The sequence below is a fragment of the Balaenoptera musculus genome, chromosome 3 (assembly GCF_009873245.2).
Source record: "Balaenoptera musculus isolate JJ_BM4_2016_0621 chromosome 3, mBalMus1.pri.v3, whole genome shotgun sequence".
Taxonomy (NCBI): Eukaryota; Metazoa; Chordata; class Mammalia; order Artiodactyla; family Balaenopteridae; genus Balaenoptera; species Balaenoptera musculus.
In genome coordinates this window covers 110,926,046-110,945,142 of record NC_045787.1, presented here as the reverse complement: position 1 = coordinate 110,945,142, position 19,097 = coordinate 110,926,046, and the positions used below count along the sequence as shown (strand labels likewise).

General features: G+C 38.1%; 2 protein-coding genes across 3 annotated transcripts in view; one reads left to right on the top strand and one right to left on the bottom strand.

Moving 5' to 3' along the window:
• Positions 1-4,133: 4,133 nt before the first annotated feature.
• UBE2B (ubiquitin conjugating enzyme E2 B) lies at positions 4,134-17,950 on the bottom strand. Of its 2 annotated transcripts, XM_036845940.1 has the most exons (6): positions 17,783-17,950; positions 15,620-15,700; positions 13,899-13,924; positions 10,103-10,192; positions 6,692-6,780; positions 4,134-5,465 (listed from the first exon to the last, which is right to left on the bottom strand). In XM_036845940.1, the coding sequence occupies exons 1-6, from the start codon at positions 17,824-17,826 to the stop codon at positions 5,337-5,339; spliced, it is 459 nt and encodes a 152-aa protein (XP_036701835.1). In that variant the 5' UTR covers positions 17,827-17,950; the 3' UTR covers positions 4,134-5,336. The 2 variants fall into 2 exon arrangements, with proteins under 2 accessions (XP_036701835.1, XP_036701836.1); XM_036845941.1 differs by lacking the exon at positions 10,103-10,192 and having other exon boundaries at positions 4,438-5,465; positions 17,783-17,934.
• Positions 17,951-18,018: 68 nt separating this feature from the next.
• CDKL3 (cyclin dependent kinase like 3) overlaps positions 18,019-19,097 on the top strand; it is a 51,230-nt gene continuing 50,151 nt past the window's right edge. The window contains exon 1 of the mRNA XM_036845937.1: positions 18,019-18,418. The gene's annotated coding sequence lies outside the window, so the exon portion shown is untranslated. The remainder of the gene's footprint in view (positions 18,419-19,097) is intronic.

Genomic DNA, 19,097 nt, shown 5'->3' with positions numbered 1-19,097 from the left:
AGTGAATTGCTTCATTTCTGCCCTACTTTCCCTTTGAGGCCACGCTGGGAGGATATGAAATGTTTCAAATAAAATTTACATAAAATAAAAATGACCACCCATAATCACCCCACCAGACCAGTCTCCATTCCCAAAGCTGCAAAAGGGTGGACCTAACATGCAGCTTGGCACCCATTAGGTGCCAACATATCAGTAGTTATGTTGACAGAACAAATGGCAGCAGGCACTGAACAATGCAGCACAAATTAAATGCCAGGCTGTTTTGGACAGAGGGCAGAAGCAGGATGGGGAAAGGGGTCAGCACGTGGCCAGCCTTGGAATCCCTACCTCTAGGGGTCTGGGGCTTGCAAAGGCTGTGGGTATGCTCCTTTCTCCATGAACATAGCTGCCTGGCAGAAGGCTTGCCCTGGAGTCTCACACTGTAAACTGACTAGATTCCTTATCACTTTGGGTGTGAATTTTGGGCCCTAGACTATTGGAAACATTTGGGCTTGGACCAACACCTACAGTCCTCACTTCCCCTTAAACCAGCTGTTCTCAACTTCTCAGGTGGTGAGAATGACTCATGCTTCCTTCTACCTTTGTGCTTACCAAATTTATTTTTTATGACTAGGTTCTACTTTTATAACAAAAAACAAAGCTGCTAATTAAAGAGTGTCCCAGAGGATTCAGAGCTTGGACTCTTGGAGGTCCACTGCTGTCCTGTTGGCCTCCTCCCTAGGCCTGTGCATGTACTGCCAGAGGTTATCTGGAGAGCAGTTCCCAGTGTTTGGCTCCAATCTTTGGTACTTATATTGTTGCTCTTACAGCCTGATCCCTCAAACTTAGGTCTTGAGAGGGCGCCATGGTGATCGTGGTCTGTTCTCAAGCTGCTCTGTGCACAATATCCAGCCCTTGCCAAAGAACCAATGTGTAAGGGCTAATGAAAGCTAGGAAGGAAACTTTCTCCCTAACAGATGGTATCATCAACTTACCACCAGGCCCCAGTACTGCCCTCGCTGATCTTTCTGACTTGCGAGAGATCTCTTGTACCCACCCCTGGGATTGACAGTCTTCATTCTAAAGGCAGCTTTCCAGCCGATGTTCCAGGGAGTCTCCATCTGAAACCACAGCCTTATGTGCTCATGCAGGTACAGTCCTATAGCCAAGGCCCACTACAATACAGCAAGGTCACTAATCTAGATTTTCTTTGGAGGCGATATTCTAGGCCTTTAGCTGAAGCTGAAGCCATGAGCTAGTCTCTGGATTCTTTCCTATTCTCTGCTCAGGATAGTTATAAGAACAAGAAGCTTCCTGTTCCTGTTGTCTTTGTACTAGCACCAACACAAAAACATAAAAACATAAAATCTCCCAACTCAAGTTTTGTAGAATGACTTTATGCAGAGGCCAGCCAAAGAGCTGCCTTTGACATTCTTCTGTTCAAGTGCTGCTAGTCCAATTTAGCTGGTGGGCTGCAGTATTCTTGGCACAAGGCCTTGTTTGTAAAGGGGGAAGGGAAGAGGGCTTCAGACAGGAAGCAGCATTAAGAGGTCTGCCTTAAGTGTGCTTACACTTGCACTTTGGCAGCCCTTAAGACACCACAAAAGCCCTCCTGCATTCCAGGAAGAATGGCAACTAAATGGTTCAGGTTGATGGAGCCTGAGGTCAGCTCTAATATCCCCCCAAAGGACTACAGAAGCATCACACTTGTAACCAAATGAAGACCATCACCACGTAAAGACCTCTCTAACCAGCTAAAAGGTTATTTGATTTTACTCAGCAAAGTACACTCTATATTTAGAGTCTTTCCAAATATACAATTCCAGAAGTCACTGGTAAACAAAAGCATCTTGTGGCCAAGCTTTAGCACTAAGTCAATGGCAGAGTTCCTGACAGTCCATGCAGGCTTCTAGCCCAAGTCTGAGTCCTCCATATGCCAAAGAGGAAACTTGGAGCTTTTCCTTCCAGGGCTCTTGATTTCAACCAGCAAGGAACTAATGTTGCTGAGCTAAGAGAGTTTTGTATAGGGTGCATCTTGTTCATCTTTTGGGCCCAACTAAAAGAAAGCCCTAGTCCATGCTATGAACAGAAAACTTAAAAACCTCAGGATATTATTGACAAAATTATTTTAAAAACCTGTAGTGATGGTGGGGAGAAATTACTGAAAAAACAGCACACACATCTGTGTGTTTCTAATATATCTTTGTGTTCTGTATCATATACTGGAACAAGATAACTAGAATTTCCCCATATCAGACAACAGTTTAGTTTTTCCCTAACTAGATGGGAACTGAAGTAACAGGGCTACCATCTTTGCACAAGGCCCCTGTCCTATGGACAATTTCATTTACCTTTAATGGCTTTCCACCTATGGACTTCTCTGTTTACATACATAATCCCCACATACCAGATTCCTTTGGGACTCTGCATTGCTGAATGCAGTAGAAAGGAATTGTAATAAACACCACCAAGACCTAAAAACTTGATCTCTCTTAAAACCTGGGAGAATTGAGGTTACCTTAGACATAACTCTAAATTGTTTTTTGAGCCCCAGGCTTCTGTCTTCTAAAAGAGTACTAAATGAATAAATTAAGATAGGTACCTTGTTTACTGGGCACACAACAGACTTACTAAATAAGCCACCTTCAATAGCTTTCCTCTCCACTACCTTCCACCTACATGAGGAAGAATTTTTAGATCAGTTTCAGAAGTTATTCATATTCATGGAACTTTTTAATTTTGGGGTGTGTGTCTGTACAGACTCAAGGATATTTCTAGGAAGGGGAAAAAAATTGGTCTATAAGTCAAGAGTGCTTTCTATCAGAGATGAGAGTGTTCCTATATCCAGACTTTACTTGTTTACATTACAAAAAAAAGTGAAAAATGGTGAAAACCTCTTCACTGGATAGACACAAGTCTATATAAAACTCAATCAACATGGTATTTTCACAAATTGGGATGAATATTTAAGTTCAGTAGAATTTTAAAACTGAACTCAATCCCTTAACATCTCTTAAGGGATAGTATAGTTATTGGCTAAAAGACCAGACTGCCTGGGTTCAAATCCCAGCTCTATCACATACTGGCTGGTTGACCATGAGAAAGTTACTTGATCTGTACCTAGTTTCCTCATCTGTAATACGGTAGTACCCACCTCATAAGATTACTCTGAGTTTGAAATGTGATCATGTTAAAGTGCTTAGAATAGTGCCTTGCACAGAGTTATGTTAGAAGTACTGTTACAGAGGAATTGCACATCACAAATGCACTTAATCTTTAACATGAATCCAAATTTGTACCAAAATAAATTAGTTCTAGCCTCTTGCCGTACCATACATTTATAAAATTTATGTAGTAAATTTTAGAGTAAACATTCTTTGCATGACATGACTTTGTAAATTGAAGTACATCTGGTATTCAACCAAAGAAACAGGAATCTGTTCCAAGGCTGAAGAAAAAAACTGAAGAGTAATTGAGAGATGCAACATTCCTAAGAATTTTCTCCAATAGGAATGGGGGCTAGATATGAGTTTTATGCATGTGTTGAATTTAGGAGTTAGAGCTCATTAACTGCCTGCGAAGTAAGATGTAACTTCCTTATAATTATCTATCAATACTTGAAATATTTCAGTTTTAAATAGGGAAAACAGGTTAAGGATAAAAATAGATTTTGTAGTATCCAAATAGCATTTAATGAAATAAGAGGGGAGACTATCATAGCTACTGTATATTTAATCTAAGAGACAGTCACTGGAGTAAATGTCTAAAGAAACTGTTTTAGAGCTGAATATAGAAGTATCACACATTTGATATGACCAAAAAGTACCTTTAAATAAAGCATCTTTTTTTGGGGGGACGGGGGCATAATTCCAGTGAGTTAACTCTCAAATGTATCAAAAGTTCCCTAAGATCATACACTTACCCCCAAATTTCTCAAGTATTAACTTTTAAAGGGAAACATCAGCACTTATCCTTTCTAAAATTTGCTTAATAAATAGAACCTATAGATATTGCCATCCTACAGTCTTCCAGTAGAGAAATCAGTCTTTCAATAGAAAAGAAGCTGTTAGCTTACTAAGCTACTATGAATGTGCAAGAAACTCTTGGGGTTAATGAAATAGCTCTTTTAACTACTAGAAAGACTACACAGGTGGTTCAACAGAATTTACTTGTATATTTTCCATTTTCTATACTATTTGAAGGCATAGGATAGCTTTGTATTAGCTTTCTTCAATACTGTGTTTTATGTTTATCCAGTAAACTAAAATGCAGTACAACTTTTATACAACTTAGGAGATTAAAAAAAAAAAAAATCTCCACAAGAGAAAGCAACTCAGCAGGCCCTGGTGTTAAAACATTTTTCCAGAATAAACAGATAGGCAATTGCATTAAAAGGCAGTTTTCAAATATTTAAATTACACCAAGATTCCTTCCAAATATCTGCCTTGTTCAAACCAATGCAACAAGTTCTTATTTATTGTTAATAGTGGGGCATGAGTTTTTGGTAAATGTTGACGGTTTACTTTTTTCATTATCAAAAATCTTTTAAAGTGCTATCAAGCAGCAAAATAAGTTGCATCAGCTCTCTGCTCATGGTAGAGGTGCCAATTCCTCGTGGTGGAGGTGCAAATTGTGAAATCGCAAAAGGTAGAGTTTAACAGTAAGTAGTGCATGAAAAAACAGTAACAAGTGGCCTAAATACAGAGTTGGACAGAATCAAACCAGTTATGTCTATAATTGCTCAACTGAAACTAATATAGGTACATTCAAAATAAAGTTTGAGATTATAATTGGTGTTTAGAATCGAATTTGAAGAATTTCTTGATAAAATATAAATCTGTTCTTTTGAAATCAGACATGAAACTATCAATTGATGGAGAGCTAGAGACTTATTAACCCCTCCTACTCAGATAAGGAAATAAGTGACAAAGTCTCTTGCACTGAAGTTATGTATTTTAACAGCTTTACATGTAATATTCATATATAAAAAACTTTAAGTGCTTTTCTCCAATTTAAAAATCTAAAGAATTCAAAAATAAGGCATTCAATATTTGAAAAAAGTACAGATTTACAAAATGTGTATATTCTGTCATGAAAACTCCACACCAACATTATACACTTGGAAAAAAATACAAACAGGATATATTACAAATTTATGTAAGCAATAACTTAGTTCACACCATGCAATAAAAAGTACATTAATCAAGATACACAAGCTTTTGTAGGTTCTAAACCGAAGGACTTTTTTTTTTCTGCAGAATCCTTAAAACCTGTGGCACTTAAAATTTGTTAGCCTTTCTACTGAGAGGTAAATTATACACAACAATGATGAAAAAGATTAACAGACCAGTTGTCTATTATGAATCATTCCAGCTTTGTTCAACAATGGCCGAAACTCTTTTCTCATATTCTCGTTTGTTTTCCTGATAAAGCTGTGCTGCCTGGCTATTGGCTGGACTATTTGGATTTGGTTCATCCAGCAGAGACTAGAAGGAAAGACAGAAGATAAAACATATTTGTAGAGTTATTTATATTAACATGGGTCCGATATGGAGCACAGAAGTTGTACAAAACAAATTATTCTATGAAGAAAGACAGAAATTAGTACGTCTTACATATTTTTAGATCTAAGTACTTTCAGAAATGGTTTGATAAATACACTTAAGTTTCCTGCTGCTAGAGAACTTAAGCTTTCAAAACAGATAGTTCTTAATTGCCTTAAGACCTCTAATCTCAAAGAAATTGGAAAAGAACAATATTCTTCAGCATACTGAGACAATAACCAGGAAATAACTTGATTTGGTTAACACACAATATCTATAAAATAGCTTAGCAACTAACATTTTCCAAAGTTTAACTCTATTACTGAGGTAAACTTGCAAATTTCTGACAGTAAGTTGGGTAGTGTACCTTGTTTCCTTTAATCAACAAAACATATGCACCTAGCAGCAAGGGAATGAAACAGGAAAGCTGAAAACACTTTATAAGATGACGTGAATTAAAGCAGAAGTGTGACAGAAAAAACTTTATAAAGGTCATAAACCAAAAACGTTACTTCTGCTCCTCTCAAATCCATATAACTAAAACATCACTCACCCCCCACCCCTCCCCCAAACTGTCATTCAAGGTCAACTCTGAAATATTCTGCCAGAGTGCTTTGGCGAATAGTTATTTACTTTCGTTTAAAAATTTCTTGGATGGGGTAACATACTCAATGCTTCTCTGCACTTGGCAGTTTCTTGAGGTCCCTATGTTTTTTTCTAAACAATCATCTTTATCTCTCTCCAAGAAGACTCTTCTTTGTGGGCACGAATAATACTTGACCCGTGAGGGAATTCCCTGGTGGTCCAGTGGTTAGGACGCTGCACTTTCACTGCAGGGGACATGGGTTCAATCCCTGGTCAGGGAACTAAGATTCCGCAAGCCTTGTGGTGTGGCAAAAAACAAACAAAACAAAACAAACACCTGACCTGTGAGAACACTTTATACTTAAATTTGATCAGAATGATTGTGTATTTGATCCAATGTGGTCACGAATGAAAAAGCAGATTGGTTGTATAAAAATCATGAGGGTTTTGTCCAAGCTCTGCCACTGGTTACCTTAGTGTTGGGAAGGTTAGTTTGCTCACTTGGCCTTTAAATTGATCCTAAAAGAGCCAATTATATCCCACAGAATCTTGAAAAGTTAAGATGCATCCTAACACATGCTTACCTGAATTGATGTTAAGATAGAAGATACATCGTATGTTGGACTCCATCTATTCTGAAGGATATCTAAACATATGCTACCATCAGCATACACTGCAAAGACAACACTAAAATTGGTTACATATTAACTTTGTCATTTCTAACAATTAAAGAGAAATTTTTACCACAAACCAAATGCTTGGTTCAGTCAGAAATCTTGAACATTAGTCAATAACTAAAACTTTTTGTCTCACAGGAAAATCAGTCTCAAACTAAGGACTCTTTATGCGCCTTTTGATCAGGAGGCTGAGAGTTAAATTTTTTCATCACATACTATATAGCAAATCTGTTTAAATTCCACATTTCCAAATATTCCTAAATAAAGTTCTTGGGGAGATAAAAAAGCTAATTTTTTGACATAGCAATTCCACTCTAAAAGTAATAATCATGGACATGCAAAGTTTTATTTACAGGATGTTCACTATAATACTCTTTATAGAAGTGACAAACTGGAAACTACCTTTGGTCCACAGTGAGGGGACTGGCTAAATAATGGTACGTTATTAACGGTACATACCAATACCGCCGCCAGAAATGATATACATCTACCATATGTTAATTAATGTAGAATGACACCCCCAATATATTACATTAATAAGTTTCCAATTACTTATTTAGGATAATTCCATTTTTTATAAAGAATTATTTATAAATATTTTCATTTGAAGTGTATGCAATCACAAAAACATTTGTAAGACTAAATGCCAAAATGTAGATATCTGTAAATAGTACGATTATGAAGGGTATTATTTTCTTTACCTTTCCTTGTACTTTATGATTTGTTTTTCCAATAAGTATGCATTCCTTTCATAACAAAAATAAAAATCAAGTGATTACCGTTTTAAAAGTCTAACATTTGAGAGGCTTTTCCCCCCTCCTGAACTGATTATGTGAGAATACAAACAATGAACATAAATTTTTATCCAGAACTTGCCAGATTATTTATCTCTACAATAAATTTCCAGAAGCAGAATTGCTGTGTTGACAAAGGATAAATGCATTTAAATGTTATAGATACTGCCAAATTGTGGAATGCTTCACAGAACAAGCCAGACCACTCTGCATCAAACAGGAATAAGTGAGGCCTTTTTGGGGAGAGGACGCAAATTACACTTAAGTACCTTCATTCCTCAGGGCTCTATCCTCGGTCCTCTTCCTTTTTACCCTTTACACACCCTCTGGGCAATTTTATTCATGGCCTCAATTATTACTATCTATGTGCTAGGTACTTCCAATTGTTAGCCTTAGACCGGATTTAACTCTCAGCTTTAAAGCAGCACAGTCAACCACTTACTGTGTATCCCATAGGAACATCAAACTTAGCAAGTCCAAAGCAAAAATCATCACCTCTGTAAGACCCATAAAACTGTAAAATGATTTTAAAGTTTTGAACTAGTAACTATTTTTGAGAAGTAATCCAAAAGTAAACTAGAAACCGAACATCCATCAACTGATGAATGAACAAAATGTAGTCTATCCATACAATGGATTATCATTCAGCAATAAAAGGAAATGAAGTACAAGTATGTGTTACAACACAGATGAACCTGAAAACTATGTCAGCTGAAAGAAATCAATCACAAAGGACCACATATATTATATGATTCCATTTATATGAAATGTCCGGAATAAGCAAACCTGTAGAGTGAAAATAAATCAGTGGTTGCCTATGGCTGGGAGGCAGCGGGGGTGGGGATGGGGAGTGACTGCTAATAGGCATGGGATTTTTTGGGGAGGGTGATAAAAATGTTCTAAAATTGATAATGGTGATGGTTGCACAACTCAGTGAAGATACTAAAAACCACTGAATTGTACAACTTAAATGGGTGAGTAGCACAGTATGTCAATCTTTTAATAAAGATGTTTTAAAAAAAGCAAACTAAGAAGTTAACTAAATAAGGTACTGATAGTGGAAATAAGGGAAACCATGTTATTAATATGAAGGGATAAAAGAAAAATCAAATACACTGTTTCCTTATAAATTTGTTAAGGCTGAAAATCTTAAACCTATACACATATACTCCTTGCACATTCCACAGTCTTTTCTACCTTGATTTACAGAGCTCCCTTACTAGTTTGGGTTGATTCACTAACAAGTCAAAGCTAGTAAAGCTACAGTAGAATAAATGATAATAAGTGACTTGAAAATTTCCTCAGAATAGAAACAGAAAATAAAATTAAAGCTGCCTTGCCTCTGGGTGGGGGAAGACCTTGAAAGAAAAAGCGACTTCACAGCAATAAAGCACAAAGGCTAAATCTATGATCTAATCTATTATTGGGAAGTCACCTTGATCCCAGACACACAAACACACCTCTCCTATGAGTAGGGAGACCCCTATCTGCCTGCAGTTATCTCACGTAGTCTGTAGTTCTAGACTAGACGCACAATCAAGAGGACCTCTGAAAATGTTCCTCCTGAAAGTAAGTTAACTGATGGGGAAAACCACATTTAAATGTGCAAAGGATATAAAAGGGAAAAAGAACTTAAATATTCTGGAAAATAAGTCTTTCATACAGTAATTTATAATCCAGGAATACAAATTTATTAGAAGTAAAGAGCAATAAGTCAGGAAGAGCAAATTTAATTACAAAAGAGTCACTTAGCAATCATTTATGGAAAATAGTAATAAACTGCTAAAAGTAAAAATAGGAACAAGGGAGGAAAACTGTATTTTAAAAAAACCCTTAAAAACATACAAATCTTTGACCTAGTAATCCTACTTCTAAAAACTTATTCATGGGTATTTGAGATTTATTTTCAAGAAAAATGTGCTGTTTAAAACTGTAAACAATTAAAAATCACCAACTGGACAATGATTAAATAAATAATGGTAAACTCATAAAACAGAACATTTTGCAGCCATTAAGAATGATATAGGGAATTCCCTGGTGGTCCAGTGGTTAGGACTCCACGCTCTCCCTGCCGGGGGCCCGGGTTCGATCCCTCGTCGGGGAACTAAGACCCCACAAGCCGCGTGGCACGGCCAAAGGAGGAGAAAAAAAAAGATACAAAAGAATATTTAATAAGTGAAAATGTTCATGTTATATATAAATTACTTAACTTTACATACAACATGATCTTAATTTTGTACATTTATTTGCAAGCTAAATTTTAAGCTATAAATTCTTTTTAGTATCTTTCACATTTTGATAAATAAATAGATATTACTTTAAAATCAGAAGTTATTAAAACAAAACTTTACCTCAAATCTGGAACCTTGATAAGATTCCAGACTACAAAAGTATGGTTAATATTGACATAGAAGCAACATCTAGAAGTGGGCCCTAATAACGAGAAGTATGGGCAAGACCTAAAAGGATGAAACAACTCTTTTTTCCTTCTATCATTTGCAAAGGCTAATAAATTGCTACTTACCATTTGGATGAAACATTTTGGATAAAAACCTAACAGTTGGCGGTTTATTTGGATATTCTTCAGAAAATTCTATTACTAGTTTAAAAGTACCTAGATAGAAAACAAACCAAAATAATTACAGTAAAGACAAGCATAACTTTTCTCTCTCTTCATCAATGAACTCCCAAGCCCATGCTGGCTTTTGCACGACCACACAAAAATTAATGTCAATTTTGGTTTAGCGCATAAAACATACTAAATATACTATTTATGTACTGATAACATACAGCATTGGCAAGCACTTGGGGGGTACAAGCACTTACATGTGCTACTGGTGGGAACATTAACTGTCATATTGTTGGAAAGCAATTTTGCCCTAGCTACCAAAATTTTAAATGCACATTTGAGGAACTACAAATAATTTATTGTAACTTAGAAGGGGGTGCCAAATGATTTTGAGATGGGCTCACCACCACATGACAAAGGACTCAGATTGGAGGCATGGCCACTAATGTGAAAAGTCTGCTCTGTCCCTATCACTTAAGTATGCCAAGAATCAGTTAAGCATTAGTGTAACTGCCTACTGTTGGTTATAGACCAATACAGTACATTTTGGTCAGTCTAAATCATTATCTTATGGTCAAAAGAAACAGGCATTTAAAAAAAATTATGCATTTATAATAAAGTCAATCTGTTCAGAGTATACAAAGAAGAGCTCTTAAATTCCAAATCTATTTAGCAGAAACAACCACCGTTAATAGTTTCGTGTTTGTCTTTCTAGCCTCCTTTTGCATTTATTCACTATCCAGAGTCCTTTTATTTTGAGGAAATCTACCTGAAGGTTGGATAGGTACTCCAACCACAACACCTTGGGCATAGTAAGTTAAGGCTTATTCCTAATGAAGTCAATAAAAGTTTAAAACCATTCCAGATGTCTCTACAAGCTTCTTTCCTTATTTCATCAATGCAGTTTAAAAAAACAAAACAAAAACCCTTTCTCACCCTAAATTCTAAACTCATGACTCCAGTATCAGAGGCATGTATTTAGTAAAATATTTAATATTTTATTTTCATTAGTCATATATTCAGTATGTAACCTCTACCTCTTTACATTTTTTGTTTGGAAATTTGGGATTAGGGAGGCCAAAGATACAAACAAAATCAAAGATGATATGTAATTCACATTTTGATATATTAATAGAGTCTATGAAATGTACAGTTCATTAGCAAAGATAGCCTTATACCTAGTTATATAGTTTTACAGTTTTAATTTTAATTTTAAAAATGTACAACATAAACACTTCAGACAAACACAGATATGAAACAGCTTTTTTTTAACCTTTTTAAATTCACATTATGGGGTCTCAGGACCCCTTTATACTCTTACTCCCAACCACGCCAAGCTTCCAAAGTGAAGTCACTGAATATGAAGTTGAGAACAGCATACCATTTTATAGTATTTCTACCAAAAATTGAAAATAATTTAAAAATATGGGCTCTTTAATAACCAACTTGCAAAAATTCCCCCAAATTTTTAAACAATCTATTCTCACAATCGGTATAAGCTGCCTCCAGCACATCACAGGCTATAACTATCTATATTTATTGTATTAGAAACTATAACTCAAGGAAAACTTAACATATTTATTAACAACTGTAAACTCATTACACATTAACCTAAGTAACATTTAATGAAAATAACTATATTTCCCCCAACCAAGTTAGTGAGAAGTGTAGCATTGTTTTACATATTTGCAAATCTCTTAAATGATTAGCTTAATAGAAGACAGCTGCATTCTCTTAGCTGCTTCTGCATTCAATCATTGCAACATGCTGTTTTGGTTGAGGTACATGAAGAAAATCAGGCCTCACACAAATATGTAAATGAAAAAGGAAAGACTATTTTCATAGCCTTTTCAGATAATTTAGATATTCTTTGATATTACACCAAAGAAATGGTACATTTTTAAAGGTTAGCTGCAATGTAGAATCTGAAACCACAAAAACTTTCTGCATCAGTTACATTAACAACTGTTGCATATTGCATATATCTTTTATCCATCCATAATTTTCTAATACATTGGCCATTTGGAAAATATTGGTTCACTGAGTTATCCAAATCTTCTAAATGTTGCCGTATTTCATTATATATATACTCCATCAAAAAAAAAATCACAACAGGTAATACCACCTACTGATCTCATGAGAGAAGTCTTAAAAGTATTGGGAAGCCGTCATTTTATCAGCAGCTACAAATACTGTCAGTCACTTTGCTTGACCTAACAGCTCATTTTGGTAACTTTTAAGAATACGTCAACCAAATACAAACTCGAATCTAAATAACCGGAGTTTGTCAGTCATTCCTTCAAGTAAAAAATGTTCCATGAAGAAAGCAGTAATTGAAGTTGCAGCTCAAACAACTGCAGAACTGCTTTCCCTCTAGATGACCATCATAGTTTGGTATGTAAGAGAAGTGTTTCATGCATACTTCCAACTTCATCACGCAGAATATTAAAAAGATGCATACTCAACGGTCAGAATTTAGTAATATTAATAAATTCCCACTTTTTCATCAAGACATTTTAAACTGAAACTGGCATCTTTTAAAATGCAAAAAATACAATGACTCCCAGCAGTTTGGTGCCACTATCTTGATATATGCCAAGGTGCTAAACTGCTTAGGGCCAGTTTTAACCACTAACACTTTTGTACCATCAGAGCTAATGTTAATACAATGAAAAAGGCAAATGTCTCACTACTGGTATGAAGACAGTTTTGATCCCATGGAACCCCTGAAAGAGTCACAGGGAACTTAAGGAGTTTATGGACCACCCTTAAGAATCCTCTGGTATAAAGTAAAAAGCTGAACTCCTTGAGTACCTCCCTTCAACTCCTTACCCCCCATCTAGAGGTAACCACTGGTAACAGTATGGTATATAACCCCCTTTAACCACACACACTTGCATGTATGTATTTAGTAAAAATGTGGTATTACAACATACATTCTGCAAGTTTTTTGTCTCCTCAGATATACGTCCAGATCTACCTTATTCTTTAATAGGTACATAATATTCTAGAGTCTAGATATATCATAATTTGCTTAACCATTTCTCCTATTGAACATTCAGGTTATCTCCTTAAAAATACTTCTGCAATCATTATTTGTACAAATATCCTTGATGGGTTAATTCTGAAGCCATTGTGATAACTAAGACAAATCTGTTTAACAATTTTTAAAAAATCCATGCTACAATTAGGGAAACTAAGTATCTGGTTAAACTCAATTTGAGAAGTTCAACTATAAATACATATTAGAAGGAGTTTTCCATTTTCCTGGCTCTTGGTGAAAATACTGAATTTAAGACGCAAAAGATCCTGCAGAATGGTAACTATTTACGGGTGTCAAATGCTAGCTGTTATGTGAAGCTACTGGCAGCTGTGTATGATTAAGAACAATTTCAGCTCAGCACCTGATCAATATACATAAAGTTAAAAAAGCATGATTACCCTTCTGATGTTTACCTCAAGGACACTTTCAGCATGCTACAAGGCCATTTAAACTATTCTCAACATAGACCCCACCATCTAATCTAGGCTTAGAGTTCTACAGCCAATATCAAAGTAACAGAGGGAACTAGTAATGAAGGTGATCAAGCTGACTTGAGAAGAAAGTCCTTTGTAAACTATAAATTCTCAGTAGCATTATTTAGTTACAATTTGACCTATTAACAATAGAAACTAGTTAACTAGATAGGTTGGTGTTACAATTCCCTACTTAAAAGAAGCCTCTTAATAGAAAACATTGAGAATGACTTACCATCTTCAAAGGGTGTCCCTTCTGGTCTGAAAACAAGAAGATTTCTGATTAAAAGAAGTTTTTCATTCTGCTTTTTCCTGATTTTCACAAGTGGAAAGAATAAACTCAGAGAAAGAGGGGCTCATTCTGGTAATTTGTGGAGTATTTAACTTATTGTTAATTTAGTATCACCTCAGCCCTGGATTTTTATTGATATAGACATAAAAGGTAACTTTAATTTTCAAAGTTTTCCTTTTAGGGTGGTTTTGCAAAAAACAAAACAAAAAAAACTTGTCATAATTTTAGCACAAAAAGAATTCAGTTCATAAATACCAACCCTTTTGTAAGTATCTGTATTCTTAAGAGGAAAAGTCTTACTTTCAATGTATATCAGTAAGATGGAAATCAATACCCTTTAGTTTAAGATAATTATGACACCATGGACTTCCCTGGTGACACAGTGGTTAAGAATCTGCCTGCCAATGCAGGGAACAAGGGTTCGAGCCCTGGTCCAGGAAGATCCCAACATGCTGCGGAGCAACTAAGCCCGTGCGCCACAACTACTGAAGCCTGCGCACCTAAAGCATGTGCTCTGCAACAAGAGAAGCCTCCGCAATGAGAAGCCTGCGCGCTACAAAGACGAGTAGTCCCCGCTCGCTGCAACTAGAGAAAGCCCATGCGCAGCAACGCAACCAAAAATAAATAAATAAATTTATATTAAAAAAAGATAATTATGACACCAAAGTGTCCTGCTCTTCAAAAGAGCAATAGCTCTTGTTCAAATCGACTAGATTTATCTGATGTCACCAAGAAAGCCAGTTTCTTTTGCCCAAATCTTTTCCTTGCTACCACATTCCAATTTCATCTTTCCTAAGCAGCAACATGAAGTTTAATTACCACTTGCAAGGCACATTCAAGATCTCAAAGAAGCATTCTAACAGCCTGAATTAGAAGGGTGAACTACACTCAGTTTTCCACTAGTCTTTAACGTAGACTCTCATAACTGATTCAATAGCAATTCAGAATTCTGTTTACAAAAGTATTCCTTTAAAGTTTTAGTGCAAAACCCTAGTTTAAAAAGAGCAAAAGAGGGGCTTCCCTGGTGGCGCAGTGGTTGAGAATCTGCCTGCCAATGCAGGAGACACGGGTTCGGGCCCTGGTCTGGGAAGATCCCACATGCCACGGAGCAACTAAGCCCGTGAGCCACTATTACTGATAAATAAATTAAAAAAAAAAAAAAAAAGAGCAAAAGAAAATAAAATCCAGTTCTGCAAAACTAAAGAAAAACCATAAGGAAATTTTAAATTAAAAAGCATATATAAAATATTTACTATCTGTAAAAGGTAAGAATGCATCTCAAAAGGCTCCATTCAGTTATTTCACACTGAGGTGTGAAACATTTTTCATTTAAATCCTTACCATGGTGGAAGTTCTAGTATTTTTGGTTCCTAGCCCTTTATACAGTTCTAGTAGAATGCAAGCGTAAGAATTTGCTTGGCACATTTTCCACAAAATAGTTTATCTTTCTCCTTTAGTCTCAAATGATATTTTTATCATGTAAAGCCCAAAGTGATCATAAAATCATAAATTTTATGTAACTGCCGAAACTCTTCTCAGAATTTTTTTTTACCTTGCAGTTTTTGTAAGATCCCTGATCCCTCAGCTCCCTTTCCTAGTTGTTACACGTTCACTTTTCTTAAAAAAATCACCACACCTACCATTTGTCATTTCTTTCAACTCACCCAAATATAACTGCATTCCACTGCATGATGTTGTTTTCAGATGGTGCGCCACTGACACCCACAGGTGGGTCCTCTTGCAATCTAGAAATCCAGAGTAGAAATTTTAAAAGTTGAACATTAAGGCCACTAAGAACGCCAAACAGAACACCTATGGACTGTACACCATCTACTTTGAGAAACAAAGTAAATCAATTTCCTTGTTCTTGTGCTGAGCTGGAATAAACCATGACTTAAAAGCGCTCTGGAGTCATCCCTCTTCAAATATCACCAAGGTTAAGATATCTGTTCAAGAACTGCCTTCAACAGTAACAACAAAGTAAAAACCTCAAGTGAAAAAACGATTTTACTGTTGTCAACATGCAAAGACTTCGTGAGTCCTAACCACAGCTACTTGTGCAACATGGCCACCAAATATTCCTCCCCCCAAAACAAAAACAAAAAAAACCCCACCTCAGTGTAAACACTAAATGGCTGAAAACACACGTATATCCAATTTAATTAGGAAACTAGTTTTAGGCAGTAGAGTTACTTTATCCCATTTGCTTCAATTAGCAATAGGTTTTAAAGTAATCAAAGCTTTGGTAAGGTTTTCCCCTCAGTCCCTATTTTAAAAGCTCTGCACCAACACTAAATCTACCTCTCAGATCATGCAACTCAATACAAAGTTACCTTCCAACATTTGTCATAATCAAATTCTTGCAACCGAAGTCCCCTGGAAAACTACCAAAGATGCCAAGTATAGAACTCAGAATTAAGCAGAGAATTGCAGTGAGAAACCAGGGTAACAATGGCCACGAACTGGGAAGTTTTAATATTTGAATTTCACTCATGGGAGCTAATCTGAAATCTACTGGTTTCAAGCTGTAGAAAGCGAGTTCTGCACCAAAACGTACATCTCCTTTTAAAGACTGTCATCTCAGTAAAAAAAAAAAAAGTTACATTATATATATATAGACTGCCATGTGGTATGATACTTGATATTAGTCACCCCCCAAAATGGCTCTTTTTAGTCAACCTCAAGCAGAATAGGCCAAAACGAACAGAAGCGTTAGAGGATATGCTGCTTGAAGCCCGCCCACCAAAGATAAATGCTAAGTTACGAATACACTCAATGATAAACTGGCCAAAGCCCCAAACAATGGCTTCCAAGTGCCTCATTTAAGGGTTTATAATGAAGTTGAGAGATTACTTCCTGAGCGGCCATTCTAAGTTCTTACACTAGGTATTTTGCCTCAAGCAGGGCGGGTCTCCATAGAAAAACACTTAAAAATGCGCAGAGGAGCGTAATGCTAAGTTTTCTCCGTCATTTTTCTCCCCGTACCTCCAAGCATTCAATCAACGGGAAACAACTGAAAAAAAGTCACTTCCTCCTCACTAACCCCAACACCTCCTAACAAAACCCTACTTTACAAAAGGAGGCCCAGGGAGTATCAGGTTAGCGCCAGTCTCCAGGGCGGCATTTCCCCAGGCTTTGGAGGCTATAGATAGGACTTTATACACCAGGCCACAGAGCTGAGTTCCAGAAAGCATTAGCAGCTGGGGTTGCCAGCCCAAGTCCCAGCCCTCTAAGCCAGTTCTCAAGGTCCTTTCAGGAGGGCGGGGGGAGAGTCGGGTTTCGGAGGATGGGTTAACCTCCGGCCCTAGCGCATCAGACCCCACCCTCACTGCAGAAAGAATGGGGAGGGAGGGAGGGCGAGAGGGTTTGGCCCCAACCCTGGCCCTCGAAGGAGACCGCAAGGCCATCGAACAAAGCTAACTGGTGCAGCTAGCGGGGGGAAAGGCTTCTGCAAGGGCTTGCTTTCAGGGCAGAGAGAGGAGGTACCGCAAGGTGCAGGGGCGGGGGATGAGGTTTGAACGCCAGGGCGAGACATCGGGCAACTGGGACAAGTGGGCAGCAGGGAATCCTAGGACAGCCCATGGCCATCTTTTTACTTTTTGAGGGGGAGGGGGTGGCGAGGGGGTATCGAAATTTCTTACGTCGAACGAATGAACAGGCAAGGACACGAGAGTGCTAACGGGGGCTAGGACTGCGCTTTCCGTCCGTCCCGCTGGGCCCACAGCGGCCCTCTTAGGGTCATGAGCGGAAGGTGTCCCGGATCCCCGCCCTGCAGCCCCGTAGCTTTGGGGAGGAGCCGTCATCCAGGCGAAGATGAAGGCCCTTACCGCTTGAAATCCCGCATAAGTCTCCTCCGGGCCGGGGTCGACATGCTCCCCAGCTGCCCCGCGGTCAGTCTGAAAAAAAAGAGTCCCGCGCAGCCCCCCCACCCCCCGGCGCGGCGGCCGAATCACTGTGGATCACTGCCTCCGCCGAGGTTGCACAAACAACCCTGCAATGACGTCTCCCTCCGCCGCCTCCAGATCCCTCCGCCCTCCGCCAGTACCATGGAGTGAGGGGTGGGGAGAAGGGGACGGGACGTAGGAGAGCTCGTTATTGGAGCCCTTTAGCAGGGACCCTATCCATTTTGGCTTCCTCAACTAATCGACCAATTATTGTTCTCTGTGCTCAGGCTGGAGATTGTGATTAAGAAACACCGAAACCGAAACACCAACCCGTTTCCCCCTCTTTTACTAGTTTAGGCTCAACCGGGTGGGGAGAGAGGGACGCATCCGGGGCCAGAGATATCAGGGAAAGAAGGTGGGATGACGTAAGATCACGTGACTGCCGGCGGCGTTGTCAACAATCCACGCCTAAGGGGGAGGGGACGAAGTATCTAGAACCACGTGTCCCTATGACGCGATTAGAACGGATCACGTGAGAGCGTCGCCTGGATCCGAGTTTCCTCCAGGTCTTTGAACCGGGTAAATTTACGGGGCTGAGGACGGCTATACACCTTTACTAGTTTTCCGTCCAGTTTGTCCAATGAACGGCAATTGATGAGGTGGTGTCGGAAGCAGTAGTTTGTTTTGCTTCTTAAATCTTTAAAATAGAGCCAAAAATAACTTGGACTTAAAATGCCCCCTAGTTGACTCAATGGCTTATCAAGTCTGGTATGTGGGGAACAGGGAAGGGACCTCCGTTTTCCCCAGCTCAATGCTGAGGCCCATACTAAGTAAAATCCCCTGAAATGCTTCCTTAGGGCCACCAAAAATCCTGCATGTGCATTGCAGTGGGTTTCCAGGGTTGGAAATTCTGGGCAGAGATAAACGAACGGGGTATAGATTATCTAATATTTGTTTACAATCCCCATAGAATTACGGAATTGTTTTTCCTTTATGGGTCTGCTCTTATTTGAGGTTTTGTGAGTCCGTGGATTTGGCTACAATAGGGTACCGTTGTATTTGTCAAGAAATGTGGGGGTGATCGCAAGAGAGTATATCAATAGGTGGTTGGTTGTCAGAGAAACCTAATACTATGATTCAGATCTGGGGCAGAGAGCATGCAAACGTCGGTGGGGGTTATGTATCTAGCCTGAGTAACTTATTTCAGGTTTTCTACACTAGCAAGTAAATGACCTGAAATGTCCCCCTCTAGGGGGGC

Excerpts from the sequence above, each read along its gene's own strand:
- UBE2B (XM_036845940.1), bottom strand. The coding sequence starts at position 17,826 with ATGTCGACCCCGGCCCGGAGGAGACTTATGCGGGATTTCAAGCG. Across the intron at positions 6,781-10,102 it reads CAAAATGTTTCATCCAAATG|TGTATGCTGATGGTAGCATA; the intron begins GTAAGTAGCAAT and ends TTGTCTTTGCAG. Across the intron at positions 5,466-6,691 it reads CTATCTTAACATCAATTCAG|TCTCTGCTGGATGAACCAAA; the intron begins GTAAGCATGTGT and ends CTTTCCTTCTAG.